Source organism: Cygnus olor, chromosome 1, assembly GCF_009769625.2.
Source record: "Cygnus olor isolate bCygOlo1 chromosome 1, bCygOlo1.pri.v2, whole genome shotgun sequence".
NCBI lineage: Eukaryota > Metazoa > Chordata > Aves > Anseriformes > Anatidae > Cygnus > Cygnus olor.
Window position 1 is genome coordinate 197,464,896 of NC_049169.1, and position 14,132 is coordinate 197,479,027.

General features: G+C 45.9%; 1 protein-coding gene across 5 annotated transcripts in view; it reads left to right on the plus strand.

Moving 5' to 3' along the window:
• MTMR2 (myotubularin related protein 2) overlaps positions 1-14,132 on the plus strand; it is a 61,456-nt gene that overhangs the window by 24,055 nt on the left and 23,269 nt on the right. For 3 of the 5 annotated variants that reach the window (XM_040544190.1, XM_040544195.1, XM_040544193.1), the window contains exon 3: positions 12,336-12,411. In XM_040544190.1, coding sequence (XP_040400124.1) covers positions 12,336-12,411 — 76 coding nt within the window. Of the gene's footprint in view, positions 1-3,020; positions 3,071-3,573; positions 4,153-12,335; positions 12,412-14,132 lie in introns of those variants that run through there. The other 2 variants (XM_040544192.1, XM_040544191.1) reach the window with 2 other exon arrangements.

A 14,132-nucleotide genomic window follows, 5' to 3' on the forward strand; every position in this document is an offset into this window, starting at 1 on the left:
ATTATTAAAGTATAACGAGATTCTTGCTCCAAAGTCCTAAAGGTGGTATCTTCTCTTATGCATGTGGGCAGATGAGGCTGTGCAGTTTATAGCACTTCTCTTAAGCTTTGTTGCTAATTGCTCTAGCTTATCAGTCGGGGCTTTCATTTTGAGTTGGCTGTTGATTTACAGGATAATGCCTGAAGTTTACTATGCTGAAAGCTTTGGAATAGCTCTCAGAGAAGGGTTGGATCCCTTCCATCAGCAGTTGGGAAGCAATGCATGCGGCCGGCAGAGTTTGCTGCCACTGTCCTTAAGAACAATACTTTTGCCTGAAAGTTAAAGGTTGATTGTATTTAGTTTGGGATTGTATGCAGCAACAGGCGGAACCAGAGCCTGGAAATTCATAATGTTGGCTTTATGTTGCTTCTTGATGCTAGTCTGTGGACAGAGGAAAATCCGTTAGCAAGCCTCCAGCATGGCAGACCCATATGTCACCTGCTTGGTTGTGCAGCCTTCAGAAGAAGTGGTCCTAATCTTTGTTTTTGCCATTGTTGTTTGTGACCACTTTGTTTGTGGCCTCCCCTTTGAGGACAACACTAAGATCCACAATTCCTGTTATTCCTCTGAAGTCCAGCAAAATATTGTACAAGCACATGTCCCATTCGCCATGATGGTTTGCTCCATCCACAGTAACATTTTTTTCCTTTAATATAAGAGGAATCAGTGGATTTGCAATGGACTTATATAAAAGATACAAGAACACTTTTATGGCGTTCCTAGGACTCAAAGGTTAGGAAAGGGAGGAAACACACAGTTGCTTGCATAACCTTCATTTGTTATTCATTGCGTGTATTGTCGAAGACTTTAGACAAGCCCATGTGGTTTGTTTTGTAAGATACATAACTCATGCATGACAGAAGGTATATGAAGTAGTTTTTTCCTTCCAAGACAGTAAATGGATGCCATCCCCATCTTCGGTAGGTTTCCAGAATGAAATTCTTTCGAGCAAGCCTGTATTCAAGCTAGCCAGCCACAAGTTCTCTGTAGTCAATGGAAAGAAAGACGTCGTTTACAACGTGATTTATCGTGGCTTTAAGCAAATGCCACGCTAGGTGAGAACACGATGTAGCTGAGCCATGGAAGCCCTTGCTGCAGGACGTTGTGAACGCTGTTGGAGGGGCAGCAACTGGTTGTTCAGAGTGGAGCTCACCTTCAGCTGTGCTCCAGAAAAAGTGTACTTTTGTGTCATTGGAAAACTCTCTGTTTCTCCTCCAGTTACGAAGAGAGTTCAGAATAACTCGTCCAGATGTAGACCTCTAAAATTCAAGTAAATCCCGTCCCCCAGGCCGTGTTGGGTAGGATTAACTGAAACGCCAGTCACTGACTTTGCCACCTTCGTGTTACTTTATTCTAGCTGTGGTGCAAAGTGGCTTAGACTAGCTTTATGTAGAACATGTATATTGTTAGTAGGAAAACATATTGAAGAAAGATGTGATTTTTTTCCCCCCTATCCTTTGCTGTAAATCACTAAAACTAGCCTCAGCGAGCTTTTCCATTGCTATCTCCCTGCCAACGCAGGAAGTGTGTCAGGCTTTGGTTATGCGTAACACATGTTTGACGAGAGCTGGGTTGTAGAGAGAGGCATAACTTTTTAAGCTTTAGGCATTCATTTAAGCTATGTTTTTTACTTTTGCTTTTAAGGCGCTCCTTGGTTAGTGAACGATGCTAGCTTAGAAGCACTAAATCATGGGGAAGACATCTGCCTGAGCACCTTCAGGGCAGTTCAGGGCACTGTCCTGCCAGTCGGTCCCACCCCTCGCTTGGCAGAGCTCTCCTACTTCAGCCTGGCCCATGACTCTTCGCATGGGGCTGCCCACAAGAAGACTGGTTCACAGCAAATGCAGAGATGTCTCTCGTGATGGGAGCCCTCCTTCCCAGCTCACCGGACTGCGACTGCTATTAAATTAGAGCCCATGTTGCATAAGCCACCAGATGGGGAAGATGCTTGACCTGTGGTCACAGAAGGCATGGCTAGATGCGAACCGGTGATGCTGCGGTGGATGCAAATAAACAATCCATCTTTCTACTGTCATTTGTGAAGACCTGACCATACGTGTTGCTCTGTGTCACCGCTTTGGGCTCTGTGATAGCCTCACACAGAAGGGACACCTCACGTTTCTGCAGGTGTACTGAAGTAGAAGCTTCCAGGGCAGAAAATCCAAAGTGGCTGAACTCGGTGCCGAATCCAAGAAGGGCCGAAACTTCACACTATCATAGGGATCAAGTAGGGGGACTTAAGGTGTCTGAGAAGTAGGAAAATCTTAGGGGGAACAATTCTGACTGTGTTGAAATTCTGATTTTTGGCTATACTAGTGGCATATGCGTGTCTGTGGGAAATGGGCTTCCTTTCTCCTCTGGAGCTGACAACGAACAAAGGCACAAAAGGCTGGTTCTGGAGGATGAATGATGCTCTTGTCCATAAGCATGGTCATTCCAGGACAGCCCAGCGAGTGACTGGAATTCAGCCCCCGCCGTTAACTTGTTTTTCTAAGGCTCCAGTTTCCAGGACTGTAAATGCTGTATATTTTATGAGAATTACAAGCTTTTTAATCTGTTTTAAGAGATGGAAAATCTTGGTCCCCTCCCTCCAGGCTCTAGCCTCTAAGTCCCTCTCTGTACCTCCCCTGTCAAGGAAACAGAAACACTGAGTAGCCAAACTCTGCGTTGCAAAATATTGATTTCATGCAAATTAGATGGGGGAAAAAACCAGATGCAGTCGGTTTTCTGTCTCCTTTACACGGAAATAATACCCCGTAAGTGCTTCTCTAGTTAGAAGAGAGCAAAGACAGCAATCGTTGCTAATTTTTATTATATAGAGGTACCTGAATGTTTGAATGTGAAGTAATGCGAAGTGAAGGAAATCTCTGGAAGTGTTTATGATTGCCATCTACTAGGAATGGAAAATTGAGGAGAAAAAGCAAATGGCCTTCAGATGTTCCTTTATAATATTTTCAGCTCCTCCTGATCAACTGCTGTGTTTCTCCTAGCTACAAAGTGCAAGAGTTCTCCTTTGGCTGATTAAAACTGGGTAAGAGGTGGTTATTTATTTTTCCTATAGTTTTAGTTTTGTAGATCGAAGCACGAATCAGGCAGGAATGAACAAGCACGGTATTTAAAAGGAGCAGTCAGATTTGTGACTGCATGTAGCACCTGCCAAGATTTGATTTTTCCATAGATGTTCTTGCATCAAATGAAACGTCCTCTTTCCCCTGTGTGTGATTGTTTATTGGTTGTAACTATATAATTATTTATGTCTTGATTCCTTGTCATACATACCACTCATCTCCTAACTGAAGTTCTTGGTAACAGAGACACTTTTCTGTGGCTTATTTTAGTTGGCAGAATTTGTAACTTTCATTGGTCAGAGCCTTTTTCTGTTATTTTTTCAGACTGATGGTATGAACTTCACTGAACAAGTTTAAGGCTTTCCTTGAAAATTTTAATATCTTTTCCCTTATCTGTTTGCTGAACAAAGCACAGTAAAAGCAAAAAGAGGAGAGGGTGAGGCTAGAGTGCTGTCCAAAGTTTTTGAGCAGCCAATGGAGAACAGAACCGTTGTCTTTCAAGAACCCTTGGCTCCAAGGAAGGTTCTGTATTAAAAATTGTTGGACTTGTTTGAATAGACAATATCGGCAATCTTCTGTGCCAGGGACTGTTGCTGTGTTGAGTCAATGACGACTTTCTGCCGGAGCCTAATAAGAGAATTGTCTTGAGGCACCAAGCCATGCAAACTTGAAGAGACAAGCCAGCCGTGGTTGAACGAGTGGCCCTCAACAATGTGTTCCTTTGAGCTTCTAAGCTTTGCGTTGTATTTGTGCAGCAAGGGCCCACAGGACTCACCAGCCTGAAGAGACTGTTCTTCACCACTAGAAGCTTGGGTCTGAGTGGAGAAGGTTCATTGTGGAAAAACAAAGCAGAAAACCCCAAGGAAATACTGCAAGGTGGCTGCTTCCTCCTCCAGAGGAGTTCCTTTACTACCCACCTGCGTGTATTATTATTTTTTATTTGTAACACACTAGTCTTCAGCTTCTTTTTAAAGATTTTTCAAGGCGGTAGGAAGGAAGCAAGTGGATTTCTCAAGCCTTTTTATACTTTCTCAAAGCATACACGGTAGGTAGAGATCACAGTTTGTGATTTGTTTTTTTTGGACTAGGAAAGCATAACTGAAAGGCAGTTGCAGTGTATGTTGTATGTGACTATTTTCTTCTAGAGTACCGTAATAATCTGTTATCAGAACATTTTATTGATAACTTAAATGCCTCTTATGATGTTTTTTTGACCAAGCTAGGTCTTTGGTTGTGTGCTTGCTTAGGAGCCGAATAAGTTTGATGTGGTCTTGAACAGTATGTTTGATTCTCTGTGTACTATTCTGAAATGATCCATGCGCCCATGGTGTTTTGTCTTTTTCCCCTATTCAATTTCTAATATCCCAAAAAGAATAAGACACAAAGCATTTCCCTGCGATTAATATCTTGCTGGTCTGAATGTCTAACAGTTTTACAAAGCATCTGGTCATAATCCTCAGAAAAATTGCTGTGCCTCAGACATGCAGAGATACTGCTGTTCTTTCTGCTGTGGTATTCTTAATGATTCAAAAATAATCAACAAAGTCCATTTACTTGCTCAATTTATGTTTTATTACATTTCCAGTAGGATAGTACATAAATCTTCTCAGAGTGCACTTGAAATAGCCACGAGTGGCAGCTGAAAATCTCTCCAAAGTAGCACAGCATTTGCAGTTTAGAGGAGGATTTATCAAGTAAGCACAGCCACTGTTTTACAGCTCTCCTAATTGAGCGTTAGGAAGGCAAGAAGCATCTTGGCAGCAAAATGCTAGAAAAAAATTTGCCCTCAAAATTTACCCCTTCTCTGGTGTAAGAAGTGTTTCATTTAGAGATGAAATCAATGTACCAATGAAAAATTATCCAAAATAAGCATGTGGGTCTTGATTCTGCACATATTAGTGTCAGTTCTGCAGCTTTTGTTAACACAGGCTGGACAGAATTAGGCCTCCATGTGTTTTCTAAGGTGAGTGGAGAAAGAGCTTCTGTATCTGTTTTATTTCAGAGGTTTTCACACCATCACTGGTGTAATGATGTGTCCTGATACACCCACCGTGGTGGCACTGTCCTTTGTTGATTGGCATGCTTGATAACAGTTGTAAAAGAGGAAAGGGTTGTGGGGTGGCAATTCAGGGGAAGCAGCAGATGAACGTGGTCTGAGACAACCAAAAGGCAGTTAGAAGGAGAAGGGCATTGGTTACTGTGATTTACAAAGATTAAAAAGTAAAATATCAAGTATGCAAAAATAATCCTATGTCTAAGCCTTTGCTGATGTGAGACAGGAGAAAGGAGCCATCTCTAACCCTAAAGCTGTCGCTGGTAACTCAGCTAACAAGCCCTGTGCTTTGAGATTGTGCCTGTTTTAATGAAGTTGATGGAATTTTTGGGTCTGAGCATGCTCATCTTTTGCTGCCTCTCTGCGCACAGTAAGTTTGGAGCTCCCTGGAAAGTACAGGTTCTCTGTGGGATGTCCAAGAGACAGGGCACTGCTACACTGGGCACAGTGAGACACAGGAGCTGGGCTTCACCCTGCCAGATGTGGATATCTGCATCAGATTGAGTTACCCTAGTTCTCAGTCATCCTAAAGGTGAATGTTCCAGGTCTCCTCCTTTCCCCCGCTTGTACAGAGAGCCTGTGGTGACTAGCTCGGACGTAGATCTGTGGTTTTAGGTGAAATAGATATTCCTGCAGTGTGCTGGCTGCCCTGCCTGCAGGGTGGCACGAGTGCTGATTCAGGAGGGCACTTAGTCATCTGCCAGTCCTTGAGAGAAAGGCTAAAAAAAAAAAAAAAAAAAAAAGGAAGGCTTAAATTTGGTAACTACAAGCAGATTCCCAGGTAGACAATTACAATTTGAAATATCAGACAAATGTTTTCCTGTAGGAGATAAAACCTTTCCTTGGCTATCAAGTTTCAAATCCACAGCATCACTCCCGTAATTTGAAAACAACTTATTCTTACACACAGAGAAGTAGCAGATTTCATTCTTACATACACGCATACACAAATTCTTGTGCCCCCAGCATGAATCCTGCCTGCCGCTGCTTGACCGGCGCACGAGACAGACGTGCCAGATCTGTGAATTCAGGGGCTGCAGATGCAAAGGCTTTTTTTTTTTCTGTGTGTGTGTGTATAATGTTTGTCTGTATGCACAGGTTAAATATGTTTACGTCAGGGGACCAGTTAAGAGACCAGTTTCCTGCTGTAGGAAACAGAACAGGGCTGTGTGTTGCTGGAACAGACGCAGCTCCAAGCCTGGAGAGCTTGGCTCTTGAATAGACAGAGCAGACATGGTTTTGGGGGAAGGAATAATGCAGGAGCGAGGTGGTCAGTGTAGGCTTGGACGTGTCGCACCAGCGCCGTGGCTTTATACATAATTAATCTATTCAAATGTGCAAAATTCATTCGGAGCGTGTAGGAGGTTAGCAAAGAGAGATTAACTCAGAGGGGGGAAAAACGACAATTTTTAATTGTTGTGCATTTTGATTTTGTCTAAGACAGAAACGATTCATTTGGTTCATTCTGGTTGTGGTTCAGAATAAAGAAATCTACGCAGAACCGGGGAGAGACTGTTACACAACGATTTAACAGAAACCTGCAGTCTCCCCTTGAAAAAAATGCATAAAGACAAAAAAAAAAAAAAAAAAAAAAAAAACTTTGTCTGTTTGGGTTTTGGGACTCAAGTATTCAGGAGAAAGTAGAAGAGAATAATTAGAAAATGAGAAGCCCCAGGTGCTCTCCTAGCTCACCTCTTTGTCCTGAGGCTGCTGGTTTGCTACCAGAAAGTTTGAGCTGTGGATGTTGGTGTCAGGGCCGAAGGTACTGTCCCAAATCACAGAATGGTTTGGGTTGGAAGGGACCTTAAAGATCATCTAACTCCAGCCTCCCTGCCATGGCCAGGGATGTCACCTACTAGATCAGGTTGGCCAAGCCTGGCCTTGAACACCTCCAGGGATGGGGCATCCACAGCTTCTCTGGGCAGCCTGTGCCAGGGCCTCACCACCCTCACAGTGAAGAACTTCTTCCTCATATCTAATCTAAATCTTCCCCTTTTTAGCACCTCTCCTGTGAAGACAGGCTGAGGGAGTTGGGGTTGTTCAGCCTGGAGAAGAGAAGGCTCCGGGGAGACCTTACAGCAGCCTGCCAGTACCTAAAGGGGGCTACAGGAAAGCTGGGGAGGGGCTCTTTGTCAGGGGGTGCAGTGTTAGGACAGCAGGGGAAGCCTTTAAACTAAAAGAGGGGAGATTTAGATTAGATATAAGGAGGAAATTCTTCCCTCAGAGGGTGGTGAGGCCCTGGCCCAGGCTGCCCAGAGAAGCTGTGGATGCCCCATCCCTGGAGGTGCTCAAGGCCAGGCTGGATGGGGCTTTGGGCAACCTGGTGTGGTGGGGGGTGTCCTTGCCCATGGCAGGGGGGTGGAGTTAGGTGATCCTAAAGGTCCATTCCAACCCAAACTATGCTGTGATTCTATGATTTAAAAAAAAAAAAAAGTCAAGCTAGCCCAGGCATCTTGTCTGAACCAGATATGGGAGCAATTATGTGAGCTGCTCTGCTGGCAGATTTGACAGGAGGCGGTAACCCTGGCTCAGCCTCAGCCAGAGCAGGATGTGTGCTGTCATCCTGGCCGTGCAGCACAGCCGGTAGGTAAAAGCCCGCAGGAAATACAAGAGGAAAACATCAGTTGTTCTGTTCGCAGGCACAGGGAAACTCTGGATCCAGAGTTTCAGGCACCCTCTCAGGTACCGTGCCCCAGCATCCAGCGATGCTCAAAGCTCTGAGACCTGCACGTGGGTTTCTGGAACAAGGCTCACCCTGCACCCCCCGAGCTGGCTGCAGCCACGCAGGATTAGCTGCCTGCATGAGTCGTGCAGGAACATGAATCGGGAGAGGGATTTTCTGGCTGCTGCATTAGGAAGCAGCGCGAACACGCGTCTGGAGAGGCTTGGCAGAACCGCACCGTCCTGAATCACAACAGGAAGGCGTGAGGGATGAAGCAAGGAGCAATCTTACCCCCTTAGCAGGACCTGAACCTCCTTGCCTGACCCCGTCCATGTGAGCAAAGGAAGCGATTGCTTTGTTGCTGAGATCTGGAGGTTGTGCCCGCAGCAAAGGGTTTTCCTGCCTTTGGCACCGTAAGTGGGAGGGTAGGAGAGAGCTCTGCTTCCTCAGCCAGGGGTGGGTGGGATTGAGCTGACACAGGCTGGGATCCCGGAGTACGAGGAGCAGCTGTGAAATGTCGCGAGTGTGGGTTTGTTCTGCCAAGTCGCCGCTTGAGAGGAGGACAAAGGTAGGTGGTGGCATGAAGTCCTCGCACCCTCCCCGAGCTGAGGCAGGGCTGGGTTAGGTGCTGAGGTGCCTGCTCACTGGCGTGGAGCTGATGGGTGCAATGGGGAGATGATGTTACTTGGTAAAAGAAGGCAAATAAAGGTCATTCTGGTGTGTAACTAAACTCATCATTCTCCTGGAGATTCAGTTGCCAAGCATAATATTTTTCCGAGGAAAAAGATACTGAGGACCTAGTTTAGCTTAGAGGCAAGGCAAACTAGTCTACGGGTTTTTGGTGCTTGTATTTGTTTGTTACAGAAATTAGTGATGGCTGTGACAGACATGGCCAGTGCATGGCTCTACATCAGAGTGGTCCCATTCCTAAGTAACATGGTTCTGCCCAGCTCTGGCCCCAGTCTTCACTGCAGGTCTCAGAGCACTGTTTGGTTTTGTTTCCACTGAAAATTCAAAAACCTGAGGCTCAAAGAGGTGCAGCATTTCACTTACAGATGTATATGATTGCCCCAGCAGCATTAGTGCATCAGTAGCCAGCCCACCTCTCAAGGCTGCTGGACTGGCGTCCCAGAGCTCACCTACCTGCTTCCTTGCCTCCCTGTAGCCCTTACTTTTGTTTTGCAAGATGTGCAGAGGACTGAATTTACATTTTCTTTGGGGTCCAGGAGTGTTATTTTTAGAGCCTTGAAAATAGGCTAAAGTACATAAAAAGATTTTTCTGACAGCTGATGAACCATTATGGGGCAGGGGACACACACAGTAAGACAGGGAGGCTTTCACACCATTCCCTTACTCATACAAGGGGCAGAGGGTCCCTCCAGGGAGCTAGTATTCTCCCAGAGCTGCACATGGCTGCTTCATCATCCCCTCCCTTTCTTTCCCCTTGATCTGTTTCCAAAAATGTTCTTTTCTTATCCACCCGTTTCTCTTCCCTCCTGTAGCTGCCTGTCCTTTAGTGCTGCCCCAGACGTCTTCTCCCGTGCCCGCTGCCTGCGTTGTCAGCTGTACACAGATTGCATTTCCCCAAAATCAATGTGAAGGAGCCATCAGTGGAGGCGGGTTTCAGCAAAATGCCTACTGCTTGTTTCTAGGTTTCTGCCAGGACGGGTTTCAAGTATTCCTGTTCCAGTTCGGAGGCTCTTTCAAGGTCTAGAGCCAGGCAGATGCTGCAAAGACCGGCACACCAGAGAAGTGTTTGGGCTGGGCTTTCTGACCCTTTCTGTCACAGCCTCTTAGGAAGGGTGAAAGTTATATCCCTGGGGGATGTGCTTTGCAACCATCAGGAAAGCAGTCCGTGCAGCCCTGAGGTGCGTCGTGTGCCTGAGGTCAGCTGGAGGATGGTAAAGATGATGATTTAGTCCTTAACTCTGCACAAAAGAACAAAATTAAGTGTGTGTGTGTGGGGGGGGAATAAAAGGCAAAAGCCTCGACCCTTAAGTGCTGTGCTTGCAGGAGATCATCTGTCCGCTGCTGTGCGTGGAAGCGAGCGCAGATTTGGATCGCTAACCCCTTCCTCTGACCCTGGGGACTCCGTCTTTCAAAGAGCGTGAGTGAGCAGCTGGATTTTATTAGGCTTAGAAGAGCCAGTTTTTAAACCAAAAAGACTTTCAACTTTGTCTTTGACAGGATGGTGTGGACACAGATCTGTCTTCCCTCCTGCTTTCCTCTTTGTCCTTCCCTCCCCTGCTTTCAGTGCGGTCTAAAGCCCACCTGGTGACCGCAGCAGCTCTTTGCCGTTCTGAATGCTTTCTCTACACCTTACCTCATACTCGTTTTGGCTTAAGATAGAGCTCCGTCCTCCGAATGTTTACTGCTGGACCTGCTCCCGCCGACATCTGCGGGAGGGCGGCGAGTCCAGCTGGTGGCCCGGGCGGTCCCGCAGCAGCTGCTGCCCGTTTGGGCACGGACCTTCGCGGAGGAGTCGTGCATCGTGTCCCGAACACAGAGCGTGGTTTTCACTCACGTCCTTCCAAGATAAAAGGCAGCAAAGACCACCACCGCTCAAGGACTAATTAGCGAGAAGCCTCCGTCTCATTTGGCATAATCCGGAGAACATCTGGATTACGCCAAGTTTCAAGCCGGCTGATTTCAAGGCTGCTGTTCGAGCGCAGAAATTGACGCAGAGGAGTTGGGACTGGGGCTACATCACAGGCTTTCGCTGGGGAGGCTGTCAGTCAGGGCTTTGATGGGGCGTGTGATCTTTGGCCAACACAGCTGTGCTGAGGAGAAGTCCCCAGCACAGTTATGCCAGCAAAGCCCTGTTTTCACCGGTGTATTACTTTGGGGGGGGGGGAGGGGAGAGGGAAGAGAAGTTTTCCTGCGTGTTCAGTGCTGCCAGTGTGAGCAGTGTCAGTGCTGACCTCCCTCTGTCCATCCCCTATACCCCAGCCCTGCTGCACTGGCAGCCTCCCAGGTAAGAGCTGGTGTAAGTGGGTGTGGTGCGTTCCTGTATTGCTCTTCCTGGTAGGAAGTCAGCACCGTGCTTGCTCTTTTGTCTTTTTTTTATTATTGTATTTTTTTAAGTCGCTGGAATGCTTTTTTTTTTTTAAACGTACATCTTGTTCTCAAGAAGGCTTTGATCTCGGTAATCTTTTCATCTATCCATCAATCTGTTGTGTGAAAATGCTGGAGCGTGCTTTTATTGTGGCATGGGATTTCTTTGGGTTTTGTTTTCATTTCTCTGCATAGTTTAGAGAATTTTTCCTCCCCAAGGCTCTCCCTCTGGCTTGATCCTACATGAAAGTTGACCGCAGATGTGTCAGGGCTGTAAGTGCCACTTTAGGCCATGTCTTTGAATTTTCTTTGTAGGGATTTCCGGATATCAAATTAAACCAATTCTTTCTCCTTCCTCACATTAAGATAAAGAAGGCATGTTGGCCAGGTCTGCACATTTTTGTGAGCAGCTGTGAGCCCTCTCTGCCTATCTCTACCAGGAAGGATGCACGCCAACTTTAAATCCAAACTCTTGTGGCTGTTACAGGATGAGGCAGAGGCTGGACTAGCTTTCCTGCTCTTCTCTGCCTGTTATTAGGTTGAGCAATGTGGTTGACTGTGTTTTTTTTGGCTGTTTCAGGGCGTGGGCATTACGATTCAGATCCATCTATGTTTGGCCATGTAGACTTAGCCTTAACCCTGGTCACTCACATGTGCTCTTCTTGCCTACTTCTTACCCGATGTCTAAACCTATGGCTATGCTTCCATAGTTAGGGACGTGCTTTCTTAAAATGGCCATCTCCTTGTGCTGTTTTCCAGTGAAAACTCTCGTTTAAATGCAGTTATATCTGTGAGAAGTAACGCCCTGTGGTTAACTTCTACCCAAGGGAAGATGGAGGAGGAGGTCGTTTGGCAGCCACCCCTTAACCCAGATACCCCAGCAAACCTTATGACCTTTTTTTTTTTTTTTTTAACAAATTATGACTACTGAGCCAAATCAAGGTCTTTGCAGTTGTCGGACCCTCATTGAGGACATCAACATGATAAGGTGTCTCCTGTCACTCTCCTTAACGTGAACTACCAACTTCTCTACGCAGTAGTTGATAGCATCATGGTACTGGCTGATCACTTTAACTGATCCCTTTGGTTGTGTGTGTAGCTGTGTGGACAGAGAGTTTAGCTTGTGATGGTGTATAGGCTGAGGAGGAGAAGGTTGGGATGTGAAAGCCCCCTGGTAAGTGTCCTGCCAGAGCACACAGCCCGCTCCAGCAGCTTCTCCATCGCAAGCATCCTCGCTTAAACACTTCTGCCTGGCCCAGTGGCATGCTCCAAGGTTGCGGGACTGTGCCGAGGTCTCTCACGTGCTCTGTGTTGACCTTACAGAGGCTGAGACACTGGGCAGTACCTCAGGATCTTTGAATATTTGTTGTTCCTGACATTGTTGGCCTGTTGCAGGTAGGTGTAAACTTCTCACTGTATGAAAAAGTAATGATTTGTTTTTTCTGCCTCTCTTATGTAGGTCCTGAGGGAGACTAATAAATTGGCTGAAATGGAAGAGCCACCCTTGCTACCAGGAGAAACCATTAAAGACATGGGTAAGTGAAGAGTAAATTTCCTGTTGTTTGCTGGACCAAATAAAAGATCGTAGAGCAAAATGCCTTGGTGGTCGTTGACCAACAATAGCAAATTGCTGATATTTTGTGACCCATGATCAGATTTTCATTAATCATTGCGCATCACATGAGCCAAGGTAACTGTGTGTTTCCTCTTAGCGTGGATCAAATACAACGCTATTCAATCTTCCCTTTGTCTTAAAGTGATATGGAAGAATGTAACTTCAGTCCTAAAAACAAACAAACACACCCCCTTGTTCATCCCTCCCCCCCAAAAAGCCAATCCCCAAAACCAGAACATCTCAATGCTCAGTCCTTTTCTCTGCTGCTTTCCTAAAGACTCTGAACTCTTCCTCTAACTGCGGACTGCAGACTGACATCTAACTCGCTCCACGGGCACAGTTAGCTCTGACAGCAAGACTCTAACCTGTTCCTGGGAATTGTTTCCAGCATCTTTCTCACATATGGATTCTTATGTCTAACAAAGACTGAGCTTCTTAGACTTTCCTTTGGTAGCAGCACTAGTACAACCCCTCTTTCACACTTGGCATCCATTCTCCCAAGCACTGAAGGAATTTAATACCTTGGAGAACCCTGTTCATCAATGGATGCTGCTGGAATCATACAACCATGGTAGGGTTAAAGTCAAATAGCCAGGCGTATGTATCCATGTGTGTAGGTATGTGTGTACGTGTGCAGGGTAATTAAGTAAAATTGTTTCCTTAGGAAACCAAGCTAATAAAATGTAAACATGAAGCGTGGTGTGGTTTGTAAGTTGGTAAGACCAGCTGGAGATCCAGCCTAGGACTCGTTACCTGGAAAACATTTTTCTAGCTCCTTTTTCCCTTTACTGAGAAGTCAAATGTATGTGCACATTTCTCTTATTGGATGATGATGATTATTATTATTACTACTACTATTATTATTTTAGAATGTTTGGAAACTGCATTTTCAATAGAGAACTGTAGTGGAAAACCCAGGCAGGGAGCCCTTGCCCTTATTATGTGTTTCATGAGTCTGCTTTCAAACCTCTGTCAATCCGCTCTTTGAAAAGTGATTAATAATCAGCCAGTAATGAAGTATTGGTTTAATTAGAGCTGAAACATTTTGTGTTTAATAGCCCTTCCAACAGCGACATTTCAATTTACTTAAATAATGAAGTCGCTAGCGTATTTATTTATTTATATTTTAAACCAGACATTCTGCGCTGCCTGTTTTGCTCCGAACTCGTCGCTCCCCAGCCCCTTTCTCCCCTGAATTTTCTAGCTGAGGCTCTGAAAGCAACCAGAGCTGGTTCAGGCTGACGTTACCGCTGTGCTGCAGACCCTGCCTGCTGTTGATTTTTCAGGATTCCTCGGGAGTCAGCGATGACTATGTAGACGCAGAGCTGATGTGAGGATGAAACGGGTGCCCTAGAGCCAAGGCAGTTTGTCTCCCTCCCTCCAGGCTGAATCTCTTGGGGTAAAGGTGGAGGAAATTTGGGGTGTCAGGATGAAGACCCAGCAGCTTTGTGCCTCTTGTGCATGGAGGCTGTCACCTGGCTGGGAGGCGAAGCTTTCTTTACCGATTTCACGCAGCCCTTGCAAAATGAATCCCCTAGGGCTCGGAGGCTTAGGGTTATTAAAATGGCCCGGGGATTTTTGTTTTCTTTTCCAAATTTCGTGGAGCTGTCAGCTATAGTCGGAGGGTCTCCTTCTGAAAGG